Here is a 19990-nt window from a genome sequence, read left to right as displayed (position 1 = left end):
TATATTAAATTTAATTTATTGTTTATGTTAATTACAATTGTATTTTATTATTGCTTTGTTATTATTTATATTAAAACTTTATTTGTTGTTATTTGTATTTATATTATTATTATTACCATTTATGTTAAATTAAAATGTAATTTATTATTGTCAGTTGTAATATTTATATTGATTACATTTTCAAAATTTATATTAATTATAATTATTGTGAATGTTAATTGTATCATTATTGTTTTTATTGTTATAAGTTTATTTTTTTGCTTTAGAGAAATAAAAATAAATCGTGAGACACGCCCCGCCCCTGTACGTCATGACGTCTACGCCGCGTCACGTCACCTCCACACGGGCCTCGCTCCCGTACTCCGCGCCCCGAGCTGTCATCACTTTACCGGGAGAAGCGAAGGGCATCCGGGATACCGGCCGAGAGGGGAGCCGCCGAAACTCGTTTCTCGAGGTCAGTACCGGGACTTTAGAGGTGTGTGTGCCTCCGGGGAGACTACCGGGTCTGCTGCTTGAACTCAGAGACGGATCCCGGGTCCGTTTCGAGGAAACTAAGATCCGTCCTGAGGAATCTGAGAAAGACAAAACCTGTTAGCATGTTAGCCGCGTGCTAACCAACGCACAGACCACCGTTACCGTGAACGTTAGGTCATCTGTCAGAATACGCGCTGAAACTGTCGGTGCTGCTGAAAATTACGGTTCACACCGCGGAATAAAAACGCGTCGATAACCGTGACGTTAGCTTCCTCACAGCTAACTTAATTAGCACCCGCGAGCTAAACGTGCCAATGACAATTAATAGAGAAAGTGGGAGCTAAGCAGCTAATTACATAAGCTAACCCGTTAGCTGTGAAGCTAATGGTGTAGCCGCTGTGAGCAGAGTGTTAGCATCGCTGTGTAGCTGCACTCTGGGTCTTAAACATTCACTGGAGATCATTTTACTATGTTTTGATAAAGCAGGCAATTTTTTGGGAACTCATGACTCGTGAAAGGACAAAGTGACTGACAGGTGTTGTAGCCAATAGTAAGGCTGGATTTATGTCAGACAGCCAATCAGGAGGCCGGAGAGACAGGTGGGCTCGTCCAGGCCGGGGTGAGGGAAGGAGAATGGAGGCAGGCAGGGAGTGGAGACCCAACAAGGTCACAACACAGACAGAGAGACTCCAGCTGAGGCTCCTCTGCTCCCACACACTGCACATAAACACAGGCACATTTCTCCTGCTGCGATTTAAGTTACTGAAGGTTTGTTTCTTGCCTGTCACTGGTTTTCACACATTAGTGGTTGTGGGATGTACATCAGTAGCGTGAAGCTGGCAGGACACTCAGAAACTGAATCACATTTGGCAGGAAACACTGGTGGCAGTGCTGGAAGAAGTATCCTGATCCTTTACTGCAGTAAAAGCACTGATACCACACTGTGAAAATACTCCACTACAAGTAAAAGACCTGCATTTATAACCTCAAGCAAAGGTATGCAACTATTGGCAACAAAAAGTATTTCAGAAAGCACATGAAGTACATAAAGTAAAACTGCAGTAAAAGTACTGATACCATGATATTAAAAATACTCCATTCCAAGTAAAAGTTCTGCATTCAAAACCCCTCTGAAGTAAAAGTTTTATCAGCAAAAAGTACTTGAAGTAGTTAAAGTAAAACTACAGTGAAAGTACTCATAATAAGGTGTACAAATACTCCACTGTAAGTATTGATACCATGCTACAAAAAATACTTCACTATAAGTAAAAGTTCTGCATTCAAAACCTGACTGAAGTTAAAGGTATCGTCAATAAAAAAGTACCAAAAGTAGTTAAAGTAAAACTGCAGAAAAGTACTAATACCATTCTGTGAAAATACTCCACTACAAGTGAAAATCCTGTATTCAAAACAAGAAGTAACCACTACTACTTTACTCAAGTACTTTACTGCAGTAAAAGTACTAATACCATGCTATACTCCACTACAAGTGAAAGTCCTGCATTTATAACGTTACTGAAGTAAAATTATTATTATCGTTATTATTATCAGCACTTGAAGCAGTAAAAGTACTCATAACGTTGAGTACAAATACTCCACTACAAGTAAACGTCCTGCATTTATAACGTTACTGAAGTCAAAGTAAAACGTACTTTGTTAGTTGACTTCACATTCCTGCTGTGGGCGTGTGAAGGACAGAACCACGTGGTGTTTACTGTTTGTTCGTCTCTGCTGACCTCAGATCCACCACAGACCCAGGACTGTAGGGACAAACATGGTTTGGAGTGGTGAAGTCTTCACTCCAGTTTAACTTAACTTGTTTAACTGGTTTCTATACTGGTGTCAGTGGGAGTTTTGGATCCAGCGTCCAAACAATACCTTTTTGATACTTTATTGAATATTAGATGAATCTTTATTGACACTGCACAGAGAACAGAGACGGCGAAAAGTTTAGCTTGTAACCATCAGTGCAAACTGCAGAGCCTGCAGGATTATGGGGCTGAGTTCGGGATCGTTGCAGCTTGAAATGTCTGATTAAGGCAGCTTCTCTAAATAACAAACAAAAAAATGAGACACTTGATGTTTATAGGAGTCCCCCCCCCCCCCCCCCCCCAAAAAAAAAAAAAGAAATTGCAAAAATAGTTGAGATGCGTTGTCAGATTCAGAGCGTATTATTCTGAGCATCCAGTGTTTCCCACAGAATTGGGGGGGTGAACACCCACTATCATCAGCCCTGAAGGACAGTGTCTGTGAGCTGCTCTCTCTGCACAGCACAACATCGTCTCATCACTACTCGTCATGTTTTGGTGCTTGGTCAGAAGATTTACAGCAGCAGTCTGACATCGAGCCGTTGCTCTCACACCAACACAGCTCAATTCTGTCGTTACAATCGTGAATAACACATGGGTAACTTTAGCCGTTTAATGCTAACAGTTAGCCCTGTCACTGTGTGTGACTCTGTCCCCGTCATAGAGCTCCAGTCCTCAATCAATACGCTGCACGCAGCTCTACGATGAAATGGGATTTGACCTGTTTTAAACATCACATTTGCAGTAACTGAACAAAATGGCAGCATGATGCAGGATTCAAGAAGATTGGATTAATTTGTGTTAATTTTTGTGGACGGGACATTGTTTGGTTCTTGGAGGCGCTACTTGCCAAGGCTCCTACCACTCAACGTGTGCGAATAATGTCCCGTCTTTGAAAGATAAACAACTACAAACCATCTGACAGAAATAACAACACAACATTTAGTAAAGCAGCACCTGAACTGTACTCGACATGATCTTTTGTACCGTGTGTTATTTGGGTGTTTTGAAAGGCAATTTTAAAATAAAATGTTTAGTGATAATCATAAAATAAAATGATAATAACAACCTCAAGTGACAAGTTTATATATTAAAATATTTGTATTTATTTATTTTATAAAACAAATGAATGAGGTGAATAATCCCTCGTTGATCAGGTGATTATTTTGGGTGAAACTCTGCAGGTAATTGCAGATGTTCTCTCAAGATTGAGTTAAAAGGATAGTGCACCCAAAAATGAAAATTCAGCCATTATCTACTCACCCATATGCCGATTGAGGCTCAGGTGAAGTTTTAGAGTCCTCACATCACTTGCAGAGATCCAAGGGGAGAGGAGGTAGCAACACAACTCCACCTAATGGAGGCTGACGGCGCCCCAGATTCAAACGTCCAAAAACACATAATTGAAACCACAAAATATCTCCATACTGCTCGTCCGTGTGTGTGTTCATGTGCTTTCGCTGGTCTCACGCACAAGCGCACACACGTCAGCACAGTGCACAGAGAGGCAGTCAGAGCTACAGGCTACAATGAGGCTAAAAACAGAGTTCAAATGACATCTTCCCAAACAGCTTTTTATGTCGGGGCTTCAGGACACTTGGATCACTACGGACGAGCAGTATGGAGATATTTTGTGGTTTCAATTATGTGTTTTTGGACGTTTGAATCTGGGGCGCCGTCAGCCTCCATTAGGTGGAGTTGTGTTGCTACCTCCTCTCCCCTTGGATCTCTGCAACTGATGTGAGGACTCTAAAACCTGAGCCTCCCTCGGCATATGGGTGAGTAGATAATGGCTGAATTTTCATTTTTGGGTGCACTATCCCTTCAAGTGTAAACACAAATCGTCTCTCTGTCTTTAACACGGTGTCTCTCTGTCTCCCCCTCAGTGGACAGTCGAATCAGTGGACCGTGGACGCTTCGTTCCTCCCTCTCTGTCCTGAGACCGCCCCCAGCTGGAGTGACTTTTATCCCGTCTTCGTTCTGAGGTTGAGGACGCCCGGCCCGTCGGCCTGACCACCACCACCGTGTGTGTGTGACACTTTAAGGACTGCTCATGCATCGTTTAAGGACTTGTGCGGCGCGGTTGCGTCCGCTCACCGCCTCGCAGGCGGCTCAGACTGTCGGCCCGCAGCGGCCAATCACAGTCGCCTCCACAGGTGGCACAAGGACGTTTCAGCCAATCAGGTGCTACACGGCACCGGTGGCCTCGGAGCCGTTCCTGAACGGGACGAGCTCCAACTATGTGGAGGAGATGTACTTTGCCTGGCTGGAGGACCCCAAGAGTGTTCACAAGGTAAGGAGCAGTGGAGTCCTCTGCAGGTGTGGAGCCCCCTGCAAGTGTGGAGCTGATCAGTCACCGTGGTTAACTGAGAGGTTAAAATAAAATATGAAGGATGATCATCAAACTGAGTTCATGCTGCGTTAACTCTGCGTAAGATGATATGCCAGAACTCAGGATTCCCAACAAGTTCTTGGAAAAATGATCGTCCCATTAAAGCTCCAGTGTGACGGATTAAAGGGAATATACATTTCCATATTATGTTTTCTTAAATGTTTAATCATCTGAAAATCAGATTGGGGTGTTCTGGTTCCCTCAGAATGAGTCGTATATATCTACATAGGGAGCAGGTCCTCGTCTACAGAGATCACCATGTTGTTTGTACAGTAGCCCAGAACGGACAAACCAAACACTGACTCTAGATAGAAACATTCAGGTTGTTGTATTTTCACATCAGACATCATAGTTAGCAGCCCGTCTGCAATGAAATTGTCAGAATAACACAGATGACTTGGAAAATTTAGTGAGTTCAGCCCCAGCTACTCTACAACAAAATAAAGTTTCTCTACATTAAGAAGTAAAGCAGCTATGCTACGAGAAAATGGCACAGTTACTTATAATCTTTCACTTCCTCAGTGATCAGAAAAACTGTCAGCCAAACAAAAACATTCAGTTCAACTGTTTATTATAAAAAAGCAGACTGAGATTGAAACTTTCTTTGTGACGTGAACATGTCCTCCAATAACATGACATCATCAGAACACGTCCTCCAATAACATGACGTCATCAGAACATGTCCTCCAATAACATGACATCATCAGAACACGTCCTCCAATAACATGACGTCATCAGAACACGTCCTTCAATAACATGACGTCATTAGAACACATCCTTCAATAACATGACGTCATTAGAACACGTCCTCCAATAACATGACGTCATCACAACACGTCCTCCAATAACATGACGTCATCACAACACGTCCTCCAATAACATGACGTCATCAGAACACGTCCTTCAATAACATGACGTCATCAGAACACGTCCTCCAATAACATGACGTCATCAGAACACGTCCTCCAATAACATGACGTCATCACAACATGTTCTCCAATAACATGACGTCATTAGAACACGTCCTCCAATAACATGACGCTATTAGAACACGTCCTCCAATAACATGACGTCATCACAACATGTTCTCCAATAACATGACATCATTAGAACACGTTCTCCAATAACATGACGTCATCAGAACACATCCTCCAATAACATGACGTCATCAGAACACGTCCTCCAATAACATGACGTCATCAGAACACGTCCTCCAATAACATGACATCATTAGAACACGTCTTCCAATAACATGACGTCATTAGAACATGTCCTCCAATAACATGACGCTATTAGAACACGTCCTCCAATAACATGACGTCATCACAACATGTTCTCCAATAACATGACATCATTAGAACACGTTCTCCAATAACATGGCGTCATTAGAACGCGTCCTCCAATAACATGACGTCATCACAACATGTTCTCCAATAACATGACATCATCAGAACACGTCCTCCAATAACATGACGTCATCAGAACACGTCCTCCAATAACATGACGTCATCAGAACACGTCCTCCAATAACATGACGTCATCAGAACACGTCCTCCAATAACATGACGTCATTAGAACACGTCCTCCAATAACATGACGTCATTAGAACACGTTCTCCAATAACATGACGTCATTAGAACACGTCCTCCAATAACATGACGTCATTAGAACATGTTCTCCAATAACATGACGTCATCAGAACACGTCCTCCAATAACATGATGTCATTAGAACTCGTCCTCCAATAACATGACATCATTAGAACACGTCCTCCAATAACATGACGTCATCACAACATGTTCTCCAATAACATGACGTCATCAGAACACGTCCTCCAATAACATGACGTCATCACAACATGTTCTCCAATAACATGACGTCATTAGAACACGTCCTCCAATAACATGACGTCATCAGAACACGTCCTTCAATAACATGACGTCATTAGAACACGTCCTCCAATAACATGACGTCATCAGAACACGTCCTCCAATAACATGACGTCATCAGAACACGTCCTTCAATAACATGACGTCATCAGAACACGTCCTCCAATAACATGACGTCATCAGAACACGTCCTTCAATAACATGACGTCATCAGAACACGTCCTCCAATAACATGACGTCATCAGAACACGTCCTTCAATAACATGACGTCATCAGAACACGTCCTTCAATAACATGACGTCATCAGAACATCCAACTTTCACCTGAATCAGAGCTCCTCCTGTGGTGCCTTCAGGGACACCCTCACATTTGAACTGAGTCTTAAAGGACAACCAGGCTAATAATAGCTGCTTGAACCTGGTCACATGACCGACCTGTTTGACCGTCCAAAGTGGAGGCTGCTCTTAAAACACACCACAGCTTTGACATGCTGTTCTCACAGCAGCGGAACGCTGGGGCTGTTAGCTGTGTGTCTGAGATGGTGTGTGTTTGAGATGGTGTGTTTGAGATGGTGTGTGTCTGAGATGGTGTGTGTCTGAGATGGTGTGTGTTTGAGATGGTGTGTGTCTAAGATGGTGTGTGTCTGAGATGGTGTGTGTCTGAGATGGTGTGTGTTTGAGATGAGCTCCTCTAGGTTTAAACTCTTTGTGTATTTGTGTTTGATGAAGAGGAAAAGCACAGTTTACAGCAGAGTCCTGAAGGAGCAGGAGGAGCTCTTGACACGTAATGATGAGAACAGAGGGTTGTGTGTTTTCTCATGACATCCTTTGACTTCAGATGTGTTTCTAAAAGTTAGAATTACAAAAAATATTTCTATGAAAGGCCCAAAGTTATTTATTTAATACTGATGAAGAGGAGGAGATTTACTCTGAAATAAATATGCATATTAAAGAAGAGAACTATCTGAACTGAAATGAAGGGCTGGATGATGTTCAGTAAGAAGGTTAATGTGGCAGCTGGAGTTTGGTGAAACGTCTTCATCCACAGATTCAAACCTGCAGATTTCGCACAGTAAGAAGAGATTAAATTATCACCATGATCAGTCTGAACTGTTGGAGGTGAAAAATACTTTTAATGGTTGTATATTTTTACAAGTAAAACTTCATTATAAACCGTTGAGGTGAGCGTGGAGGTCACAGAGTGAAAACCTGTGGCTGACGTGCATGACAGTGTGTGTGTGTGTGCGTGTGTGTGTGTGTGTGTGTGTGTGTGTGTGTGTGTGTGTGTCATGTTACATGTCCCAGTTGTTATGTAAAGATCACACAGTGTGACCTTGCTGTTATCAGCTTAGTGAAGTAGCCTGAAGCTGCACAGCAGGACTAACTCCTACAGACACACACTGTATGATACAGACAAAAAATCATATCTCTGTGTTTTCAGGCTTAAAGGTGATGCACAATATATTTCCTGGTAGTTTTTACAAAATGGACTCCGCGTTCAGCTGCAGGTCAAAGCCACGTTTGAGATGTCACGAGCACTTTTATAAAAACACTCTGTGATGAAAATAAAATGCAAAGACAGAGATTTTTTCCCTGTTTGAAAATAAACAGCTGCAATTAATGGGCAGTAGCGTCGCAACAACAGCATCATCAACCTGTGCTGACGGCGTCACGGCACTAAATCCAACACATATTGTGTCAGTAATAAGCAACGTGACAACATGATTTAAATAATGTTTGTTTGTGGTGTCTGACAGCTGTGAAGCACGGCAACATGTAGGAAATCATACCTCAGTAGAGGTGGGAGGGGCAGAGCGCCACACGCTGTTTGTTTATGTGAAAGTTTACGTGTTTTTTGGGGTGACGAGTGGAGATATGACAGAGTTAGTCTCTCAAGAAAACTAAATCCAATATGACAACATGTTGGACTCATGAAAGAGACATCGTGACTGACTGCAGGCGACGAGGTGCATCGTTTAGAGCTGAACTTTCATCAGACGCCCTGTTTTTACTTATTCCTGTCGCTCATATTGAGAGTGCCACAGTGGACGAGCAGCAGCTGAGTCATGAAGTTGAAATGAGGAATTATCTACGTGATACTTTTGATTTCACCACAGAAATCTAAATAAGGTGTCAGCTGGCCAGAGGGAGCTCAGCAGGGAGCGGAGAGTTTCTGCTAAATGACCTTCGCTAATAACAAGCTAGGCTACTTCCTGTCAGCTGTATTGTATGTGATTTCCAGTAAATATCACAATAAAACATGTTCTGTGTTTAAAAAGTAACGTTACTAACATAGGAAGATACTGATACATCTTTTAAAGGGGTTACACCTCCAGTCGGATCTCGAGCAAACAGCTGATAGCTACATGGTTTGTTTGCATGAAGTAAAAAAAGTGCATATTAAATGTATTCAGTGTGAATGGAAAGCTGTGATGTCACATGATGCAACATGATGGCAGTCAGACATTCGTTTCATGTTGGTACACGCTGTCGTTATGATGAGTCAGGTGTGTAAAATTCAGTTAACTGGTTCGGCTTTTAATGTCAAACAGGTCCTGACATCATTGTGACCTACAGCCGGGGAGATGACCACACAGGAAGTGAAACCTGTGACCTATTAATAGCTACCCTGTGTTCTGACTCTAAAGCTGCTGCACACCAAATCTGGAGTCACAACCAAAACACGACTCCTCCCATTCAACACTAACGCTGCTGATATCAGCATAAAGTCCTGTTTGAGTCCTGATGATGAATAAGTTACAGATTAATGACACTAACAGAATCTGTCAGAATTGATCCTGGGACCCTCAGTTTATTCTTATTCCACAATTAAACAGTTTTCTTTTTAATATAAAATGACTGAAAGTGCAAATTAGGTAAAATTGTCAATACATTTTCTGTCTGCTTTAAAATTGTAGAGCTGGAGATAAAGTAAAAAACAAAAACCTTTGTTGAAACAGTTCAATAGTCATTTATTGTGTGCAGATGCATAAAGACTAAAACATGAAACACATATGTTAATTAGGCCTCTGTGGAAAAAACACACGAGCAGGAATAATTGAAGTCAGTCTGAGTCATGCATATTTCCCCCATAATGTTCCTCGTCCACACACAGTTGGGCTCTGACTAACATCTGCAGCCTGCAGAGAGACGACAGCACAGATGAATAAAGGCTCCGCTGCAAAGATCAATATCTGTAAGAATCTATATCTGATCATTTAAACTGAAAACCATGTATTTGAACCCAGCTGTAGCACCTCAGAGACACAGACTCAGTTTGACTTCCTGCTGCTCCTTCACAGTAAAAGCCTGAGTCGGCTGACACTGCAGCAGCTGCAGGAAGTGACCCGTCTGCATCTGCTGCAGTCTGTCATCAGAAACACACAATCGTCTTTACACCTGCTCAGGGTTTAACATTAATGTGTTTTTACTTGCTGCTTTAAGATTTGTTTTATTTATTAGCAGTTATCACTAAAGTTAACTGTCTGTTTGAATCATTGTTAAAGTCAGTGAGTCAGAACAAGTCAAGTGAAGTAACAAACACTCTAAAGGTGCGGACACACCAAACCGACATCAAAGAACTAGCGGTGACGAAAGCCAACTGTTGCGTCGTCTATGTCGCCTCACGTCGCCCTGTGTCAGTTGCATTTGAACACACTACACGGACTACATCCGACGGCCAAGTAGCACGTACGTTCTGCGCCTGCGTGAGAGAGAGCGGAGTGAGAGAGTGGTACATCCTGTCAGCCGAGGGGTTTCCTATCTGTGCAGCCGAGCACCGCAGCACCTCCACGGACTATTACATCCAGACGGTCCCGGTGTTTCCTCCGCAGGCTCCACTTCACTCAGCTGCCCGATAAACCCGCTGCTTCTTCCCACTTTAACCTGAATAACAAACCAGGGCTCGGTGCTCCGGTTGGATCCAAACGGAGAGCCGGGGCTAGCTCAGAGACTAGCGGAGGCTAACTGGCTGTGCTTCCCTCCGGTCATGCTGCGGCTAACGCTCCGCTAGCCGCTCCCAGCTAGCTCCGGTTTGTTGTTCAGGTTAAAGTGTGAAGAAGCAGCGGGTCTGTGGGGCAGCTGAGTGAAGTGGAGCCTGAGGAGGAAGCACCGGTTAGCCCCGGTTTCACTACAGGCAGATTCACTCGCTACAGGGGCGAGGAAATAAAACCTCAACAGCCAATCAGAGTGATCTCTCTCACCAACAAACTCCGCCGCCGATTCAACATGCTCAATCAGCCGAAAAGCTGCCGACGCCGAAGTGCCGATGGTGCGGGACACACCGCAAAAACTAGGGCGACAGACGCTCACCGACGACCCGACTTTGGTCGACGGCTGACCGTCGGCTTGGTGTGTCAGGGCCTTAACAGGTCGAAAACATCGTGACATCCTCCCCATTTTACCCCCACCCCATGTATCTCCCTCTGAGATGAAGAGAAGTATTGAATTTGAATGTTCAGTGTCGTCTCTGCTGCAGATGTTTGTTCAATAGAAGAACTGTGTGATAAATGAAAGCAGAGGGAGAGTTCCTGTAGTTCGTCAGAGGGAGAAGACAGACTCACAGTATTGACCTGTTGTATGAGCTGCAGCCTGTGATTCTGGGAGGCCTAACTATCGTCCTGATCTTCCAGTGAATATGATTTAATGATTTAGGTGAAAGGAGAATGAGAGAACACTGGGGAAGTGAAGCCAGAGAGGAAAGTGTGGAGTCAGGACTCTTCAGCTGTAGGAACCCTGTGTGGGTTTGTGAGTGTGTGTATGTGAATGAGTGTGTTAGTGTGAGTTGTTGTGAGCTGATATAGGGACGGAGATGTTTGTGAGCAGGGCGGAGACTCTGTGGTTCCTCAGCTCATTCTGGACTCATGAGTCACACAGTGGGTTCCTGAAAACAGGCTGAATGTTGAAAACATTTTGTTTCTCCTTCAGAGGGAGGTCAGTGTCTCCGAGAGCTCTTCCTGTTTTACCCTCCCCTGGTCTCAGACTGTCAGAGGGCACTCAGAGCAGAGGTTTGGCAGTAAAAGCAGCTCAGACAACATGTTGTTCGGTCACGTCTGGAGGCAAAACTGTTTACAGATGTTCAAAGAGACCAAACTGGAAACCAGAGACACTGTGAATCATTCAGAAATGTCTCCTGGAGCCCCGTCATGGTGTTTTACTCAGTTGTTCACATGAAAAATGACCTTGTTGTGTCAAGAATAAAAACACACAGATCGTAGCTTCAGTGTGATGCAGACCAAGGAACTAAGAACATTTTCTCATGTACTGTCTTTGTCTACGTTTGACTTTGAGATACTTAAGTCTTGTTAATTATGCCTCCATACTGGCAACAGCCATGGCCCAAGGCATTATATTTTTGGGTGTGTCCGTATGTCCATCCCATCCTTGTGAACACAGTATCTCAAGAACACCTCAGAGGAACATGAGGTGCGTGGAGTGCTGCTGGGTGTAGAAAAAGTGTGCTTCTGGTGCTCTTCGGTGTGGGGATCAAAAAAGTGATAGAAAGAAAATTCAAAAGACCGAGGCACTCAGGGAGTAGAAAAATAAAAAGCCTTTATTAAGTCATGGCTTTGTTCTAATTAAAAATGTCATTTTTAATAAATAAATAATAAATAAATAAAGGCCTCAGAGGAATTTCAAGTTTGGCACAAATGTCCACTGGACTCTTTTATCCTCCATATTTTATTTTTAGATCTCACTCTGTGCTTTATTATCTTTTTACTCGTTAATTTCTCTGACGTTTTGCTGTGACCATTTTGTTATTTAATTTAATTGTACATCTCTGGTTGTTTTTACACCTGCTTTATGAATAAATTTGATTTGATTTGATTATTTTATTAAAAATCTTCTCTTTCTCTCTCCCTCCTCCTCCTCTCCCTCCTCCTCCTCCTCCTCCTCCTCCCCTCTGGTCCAGTCGTGGGATGTATTTTTCAGGAACGCTAACGCTGGTGCTCCTCCCGGTGCAGCCTACCAGTCTCCTCTGGGTCTGTCTGCAGCTCCTCAGCTCTCCTCTCTGGTCGGAGCTCAGCCCAACGTGGAGAAGCTGGTGGAGGATCACCTGGCCGTCCAGTCCCTCATCAGGGCCTACCAGGTATGTTAACATGTATACAGGTGATCTGCAGGATGTTAGCCTCGACACATGAAGGCTGTCCCTGATACGACTCAGTAACAGACTCCAGTTTTTCTCAAAGCTGCAGTTGGGAACTTATAGAAAATATAATTTTCTGTTATATTTACTGAAGCTGTCACGACATCCTGACATTTGGACATGAGACAGATGATCCATGAAAGACATCAGACAACAGCATTTGTAGGAATCCACCGACCTTTGTGAACCGACTTTTTTAAAGGAGACACACTGAAGGAGTGAGTGTTGTTGTTTCATTCTTTAGCCCTTTAACTCTCGGTCATGTGGAGCAGTGGATGCCAAGTTGAACACAAGAGGATTAACAAAGGAGAAAACAGAAAATTTTATTTATCATTATTTCTCTAATAATCTTCTTCTTCCTTGAGAGTTATCACAACTTTTACCTTTAAAATAAAATAAAGATGACTTTTTATCGATGAGGGCTGACAAGTGGATATAACACTAGCCCTTTTTAAACAGGAATTGTGCAAATTTGCAGGAAAGCCCAATCAGTCTTTTTTCAGCATTGGCAGTATAAAAACAAAATCGGGGAGTGCAGCAAAATGCCGCCTACCTACTTTTGTTTATACAGAATGTGCCTTTTTTGGGGCAATGGGGGGCGTGAGCAAGTAACAAAACGTGTAGCTCAGCGTGTGACGTAAACAGTGACGTGGGAGGGAAGCTGCGGCTGGTCAGTCCTTCGGCAATTCTCTCATAAGTTGGCCCGTTCTTCACCGTCCCCGTCATCTGACGGTTAATGGCCTCTTCGTTTGCGAGGACAAGGAGGACGCACAATTCCTTGTCTCCCCAGTTGCTCATCTTTACAGTGTCTGTCAGGTTTGTGTTTCCCTCTTGCTACTAGCTGCTCGCTAATTCCTGCTATCAGCTGTTTCCTGTTTATCCACCGCCAGTGGGTCACACGTGCGGCGTCATCAACAGCTCCTCCCACAAGTCTTCAACAGCCCCTCCTGTTGCAGAAGGCCGCCTCAGTCTGTTTAAACTAAAAGGGTTCCACCAATATGTCTACCCTACGAGGCGGAAAATTGGGCACCTCGGATCAACTCGCCAATCCAGCTCTGTGTGTCTAAACGCTCGCAGCTTGCCGGCAAAACGGCCCAACATTCGCTGAAAATCTGGCAGTGTAAAACGGTCTAATGTTTTTGGGGCCACAGGACAAAAATGTCTAGAACAACTGATGCAGACTTCAGGTTTAAGTTTAATTAAAAATCATTCTGATCAGGTGAGTTATAGTGTCTGCTCTGTCCAGCACTGAGGTTTTACTTTGCCCCCTTTTAGACTGAATAAAATATATTCAAACATGTTTTTTTCTGGAGATTTTTTAATAACAAGTCTGTTGATTATAAAAACTAAAAAACATATTTTATTTTCTCCTCCATATTTCTGGATCCTGAACACTTCCTGTTGCATCATCAGTGACTGTATAATGTGATTATATTTAACGTGTCTTTTTTTCCACAGAACTTGATGGAGCTCAGCGGAGTCAGCAGATTAATGAAACTCTCATTGAATTGTTTGTTTGTTCTTTTTATTATATTTTACCGTTATTTATTAAGATGGGATCTTTCTGTGATCTTTAAATAGAATTATCATTATCATTATTATTAGATTATTTTACATGCAGAATATTATTCTATTTTAATTTTAATTAGTCATGACTCAGCTCTACGACTGTTGTTCAGACTTATAGTGTTTAAGATTAATTTCTGCTGCATGTTTGGTCAGCGGTTCATAAAAACATGTGCTAAAAGAATAGCTTCAGATTAGCGTGAAAGCTCGTCTCGTCTTCAGTTGCCTGGTTAGAAACGGTGAAGAAATCCTGATTAATGATGGAGTCAGTGGAGGTCTTCACACACTCACAGCTGTGCACAGGAAAAGCTCGAGGTGTGTCATATCATCTCGTCCACGATAATACAGTATAATTTTCAATATGATACGAACCTGTTGACATATTGACATCATACTGTTACCCACGGCAACAACAAGCACGTCTGACAGTGAAATGATGACTGACTGCGGAGGTTCCAAAAAAAGGAGGAGCCTCAGTAGCGTGGAATAAAGTGTGGCGTCGGCTCAGAGGGAACTCATTGAGCGGCTCCTCTGGCAGCAGCATCAACATAGATAAACAAACAGCTCCGTGTTCTTCTGTATGACAGTAAGTTCAGATTTTCAGATTCTGTGTCTCTGTTAACGAACTGAACTAAATCAAGAAGCGCTGATTAGTTTCTCCTGTTTTTAATGTTTGTTACGAGGGTCGGGCTGGTGTTAAAGTTTTTTGAGTGGTTTGATATGAATCCAAACACGGGACGGGAAGACTGAATTTACCACCAGGTGTCGACTCAGCAGCTGCTTCAGGCTTGACCATAACAAACAGAGGGCGTCCATGAGTGAGAGCAGACTGACATCACGATGCCTCATCTGTTTCTCAGCTCACCTCTTTCATCAGCCTCAAATTCAAAATGTTGTCGTCAAGGTTGGAAATGAACTTTCATGTCCACCTGGCACTGTGGCTGCTGGATTCTGGAACTGGTGCAGTTTTAGTTTTCTAAAAGCTGACTCTGCCACGTCTCGTCTCGTCTCGTCACGTCACCCAAAAACACAAACCTCCTAATAAATAAACAGCCAAAGATACTGCCACGTTTGTCGTCTTTCGTTGTTCAGTGTTTACCAGCTTTACACGCTGAAAATGGCGCATTGTGATCAAGATTTGGATCGTGAAATACGACATGTCTGCTTTGTTCTTTCTGTGAATCGTTGTAAACGAATAAATCAACTTGTGAACGCAGCGCAGAAAAGCCCAGACTCTGTTTCTCGGACTCTGAGGCCTGATGCTCATCTGTTTTCTGACAGTCAGAGTTGATTCGCTGCTTGCTTCAGATGTAATCCGGACCCGTCCAGACTCTGATCCCGGGTCAGGTCTCAGCTGTGTGGACCTGTGAAGACCTCCAGTAACCAGCCTGTCAGCAGTGTCTGTGTTGTGATAACCCGATGTGTGTGTTTGTTTGTGTGTGTGTGTGTGCGCTGGGTGTGTGTGCAGGTCATGGGGCATCACAATGCCCAGTTGGATCCTCTGGGAATCAGCTGTGTGAATTTTGATGATGCTCCGGTGAATACCGGCTTCCAGGACGTCGGTGAGAACGCCAGAACTGAACAGACAAACAAACTGTTTCCTGCCTGTGGTGTTAATGTTGCTCTTCCCTCCCACCCTCCCTCTCTTCTCTCCTCTCCTCTCTCCTTCCTCCTCTCCTTCTTTCCTACTCTCACCCTGCTGTCCTGTCCTTCTCTCCTTCTCTCCTTCTCTCCTTGTTTTGTCTCTAATCCTGTTTCGATGTTGATCTTTTTCTGTTTTTGCCGTTCCTCCTTTTCTATATTTTTTGCTTTCCAAATCTTCACATCCTGCTTCACATCCTCCCGCTTCTCCTGTGGTTATTTCGTTGCATCTTGTTTCCTCCCCTTCTCCTTCGTCTCCTTCACTTGTTCCTCCTGTTCCTCCTCACTCCTCCACCTTCATCCTCCTCCCCCTCCTCCTCCTCTTCTGTCCTGGGTGGGCTCTGTGCTGTTGTCACTCCCTGTAGATCCGAGGGCACCATGTGGCCCAGTTGGACCCCCTCGGCATCATGGACGCCGATCTGGACTCGTGTGTCCCCACTGACATTATCACCTCCTCCGACAAGCTGGGTGAGGAGCTGAACGCTTAGAGAACATCCACCGCCTCTTTTTATCTCCCTGTCCTGTCCTGTTGGGCCTCGCAGCCTGGCTCTCTCTGAAGGTCACTGTAGTGGAGGGCAGGTTGCTTCGGGGCATGTCTCTGTAGACTAACTGGGACCTTGTTGTACATCAGGAGGATTTCTTCAGTCCTCCTCGTGTACAATTAATGTTTCTTACACTTTGTCCTGAACTGGAATCTTCACAGTACAGTGAATGTTTGAGAAACTTCTCATCAGCTAGAAATAATCTTTCTGAGATCTTCTCATTTCTTTAACTTGTATATATTGGATGTTTCTGAAACTTTTGAAACTGGAACCTTCCTCTTCACTGACGAGGTGAAATGTTCCCCTGACAGGACTTTAGCTTTCCCCAAAACGCCCTTAGATCCTGGCTCACGTTGTTTCATGGGTTTGTGGAGAAAGATCTTAATTGGATTCACTTTCAGAAATAGATTTGGCCCTCAGGTGTTGGGACTTAACCCTTTCACGCCTGGTAGTGAAGGAACAACTAGAAGTGGGCCAGAGTAAAGATAGTAGCTTAAAATGAGATGTTACTGAAATGAATTCTCAACAAAATGACCTCGTGACCTTACGTGATGTGATCATAGCTCCAGGACAGCTCCTTGAGATGACCTTCGATCTGACGGCAGAAACCAGAGGCGTGTGTTAGCTTCTGTTTTTTGTTGTTTGGTTTCTGCTTGACGTGTTGGCGCCCAGCTGATGCTTCGTTAGCTTGTTGTGTCAGTAACCTGCGGCCTGCTTGTGTCGGCTGACGGCTGCAGACTCACTGAGGTTTTTAACCAGCTTGGCTTTTTGTCACCACTGTCTCTAAGTGGGAATCTTAATATTGGATGTGTTACAGAGTCTCGTCTGCTCCTGTGAAGGCTCAGCTCGCCTCCACTTCATTTATCCCTCGTAGAAACTGCAGCGTAGTCTGTTTGTCATCACTTTAGTTCCACCTGTCAGTTAACTGGTAACCTGGAGGTTTGAGTCGAAGCTGTGGTTGAGTGTCAGGAGCTGATTTAATATTTGACATATTTATAAAGCAAAATGTTGATTTAAGAGTTATTACTATGAAAGTGAAGCTTCAAAAATTTCAGAAAGAATTGAACACATTTTTGTGGCCATTTGAAGATGACGTCCCTAATCTCAGCCACAAACATCTGATTATGTTTATTTATTTATTTAGTTATTAGCCAACCAGGGAAACAGGAGTTTATTTTAACCTCTGAACAAATCATAGATGTGTACACTGATTTAGACCAACTGAAGGAACGGTTAACGAGTAAAGTTTACAGATTTTGTGGACAATTTAACGACAGAAGGAAACTCTTGATCTTTTTTCTTTGTTGGTTTTTTGTCTCCTCAGACTGGATCATCTGTAGCACTCAGCTGTTAAACTGTCTCAAATCATTTCATAAGAATCGTATTAATGTAAATGAGGAGCTGATCTGTCTCTGCTGTCTCTTCCTTCAGCTAACTAACTGCTAATAAGCTTTAGCTCCGCCTAACTGAACTCTGTCTGCTTTACTGCGGTAAACATCCTGAAACACCATCTGACATCAGCGCTGTTCAGTCACTGATTTAACGGCACCGACACGGTGACATAATGTGAGACACAGTTTTGTGATCAGATGCTGGTTTATGTGAATAAAGTTTGTGGTGAAAACAGAGGACGTCAGTGTTGAGTTCAGGGCTGAGTGGCGTCGCTGCTGCGGTGAAGGTGACCTGTGCAGAATGGCTTCCTGTTTGGGGCCCCCTCAGTGTGGGAGGGGCTTAGTTGCGGTGTGGCCTCTGTGTTCTCAGCATGGTGTTGACTGCATCTTTCGTCCTCCATCGCTTCACTCTGAAATCACCAAACTTTTCCAAACTGATTAAAGGTGGTGGAGATGCTGCGATGCCTGGGCTGGTGTTGTGCTCTGTCGTAGCTGTAGACAGTTGTGGCGGTGGTGTTAAATGGCCTTGTGTGTCGGGTTTATGAGCAGGTCGTAGGTCACTAACCGTGTCCGGGTGTTTCTCCCTCTGCTGCCCCCTGCTGGCGCCCCCCCCCCCCCCCCAGACCTGGCTGTGTTCAAGGAGAGGCTGAGAGTCCTAACGGTAGGAGGTACGAGACACGACGATGCTGGTGTGTCACTGCACAGTGCTGTGAAGCCAGGAGTTCATCCTTGGTGCAGTAGTGTGCACGTCACGTCCACAGGAAGTCCAGGATGTCAGGAGCAGGCCCTGCCGTCTGCTGGACTGACAACTGATGGTGGTCAGTCTTTGTCGTGGTTCTGTTCCTGACGCCCTGAGCTCCTGTTGAGGTCGCTGCACTGAAGAGCGGGATAAAAAGAAAAGAGACGTTTCATTTGGTTCACTGTCTTTGATTTTATTAAACAGGAGTTCATGAATGTTTGGTCACTAATATCAGCGACTCTGTGGAGCCACAGTTGACACTGCTTCACTAGGTTTTATTAAAAACTGACGTCATAGTAATAAACTTTATTCGTAAAGCGCCTTTCACACAAGAAGTGCAGCTCAGAATGCTTCACAAGAAGGAAATGACCTGCACCGAGAGATTCACACATAAATTTAACTTAATTGTATTATTTTATTTGTTTAGTAAACAACATTATTTGAGTTTTCTTTTTCTTTTTTTTTTTTTAAATTAATTTAAAAGTATTTTTAATTTTCTCAAGTAAATGTTAATATTGTTCTAGTTTAACTTGATTTTATAAATTGAAAGATGGCGGTGTGTTTCTGTGCGGTGGTGACAGCTGATGTCTGCAGGCTCACAGTTTTATAATCCTGTAGAAGAGTCATGTTTATTTGACGACATCAGACAGTGAACATGGTGAAATGTCCCTTTAATGCCTGATCACACAGGAAACACTCGAAGAGACAGAAAGCTCTACAGCTGAATGTACTGACTGAAAGATCTCTGCTGCCTCTGACCTTTGACCTCTTATGAGTGTGTCCTGTGTGTTCTGGTGGCTGTAGTTAGCTTTCTTAGCTTTGTTAGCTCTGTTAGCTTGTAGCTGCTTCTAGCTGCCTGCTCTGTCAGTAACAGTAGAGCAGACTGTAGACGTCTCTGAATAACTACTTCACTTGAATCCTACAAGGTGACCTCAGGAAATTATTATTAATGTGGCCACAACGTGATTAAAGTGTCGACAGGTTCTCGTTAAACATCTTGCACTTAATATTATTTTAATTCTCTTAAGTTAATTTTAACTACTTTCATTATTTTTTTTATTAATTTTGACAAATTTTATTATTTATTGAGTAAATTGTAATTGTTTTTCAAACTTAACTTAATTAAATTAATTTGACAAATTTAATTATAATATTAATATTCTGGTTTAATTGGATTTTGTTAATTTTATTTTAATTTATTTCTGAAGTAAATATTAATATTATTCAAGTTTAGTTGGATTTTATAATTTAAATATTTTTTATTTATTTACCACATTTTATTATTCATTAAGTAAATATTAATATCTCTCTAGTTTCATTTTATTTTTTTAAATTTAACTTATTTTATTATTTTTAATCATTTAACAATTTTTTTTCTTATTTCATATTTTAATATTATTTATTA

At 42.9% G+C, this 19990-nt stretch overlaps 2 protein-coding genes across 5 annotated transcripts in view; both read left to right on the top strand.

The window, feature by feature from the left end:
- LOC117253117 (protein FAM240B) overlaps positions 1 to 19990 on the top strand; it is a 136895-nt gene that overhangs the window by 107733 nt on the left and 9172 nt on the right. The window lies entirely within an intron of this gene.
- Positions 321 to 19990, top strand: part of ogdha (oxoglutarate dehydrogenase a) — a 41046-nt gene continuing 21376 nt past the window's right edge. For 2 of the 4 annotated variants that reach the window (XM_033620228.2, XM_033620227.2), the window contains exons 1-5: positions 321 to 454; positions 4169 to 4575; positions 12473 to 12649; positions 16279 to 16381; positions 18470 to 18514. In XM_033620228.2, the coding sequence (XP_033476119.1) occupies positions 4336 to 4575; positions 12473 to 12649; positions 16279 to 16381; positions 18470 to 18514 (565 nt within the window). In that variant the 5' untranslated portion in view covers positions 321 to 454; positions 4169 to 4335. Of the gene's footprint in view, positions 455 to 4168; positions 4576 to 12472; positions 12650 to 15740; positions 15835 to 16278; positions 16382 to 18469; positions 18515 to 19990 lie in introns of all 4 variants that reach the window. The other 2 variants (XM_033620229.2, XM_033620230.2) reach the window with 2 other exon arrangements.

This window comes from Epinephelus lanceolatus, chromosome 9 (genome assembly GCF_041903045.1).
Source record: "Epinephelus lanceolatus isolate andai-2023 chromosome 9, ASM4190304v1, whole genome shotgun sequence".
Lineage (NCBI taxonomy): Eukaryota > Metazoa > Chordata > Actinopteri > Perciformes > Serranidae > Epinephelus > Epinephelus lanceolatus.
The sequence above is the reverse complement of the archived record's forward strand: the minus strand, read 5'-3'. Positions and strand labels throughout refer to the sequence as shown.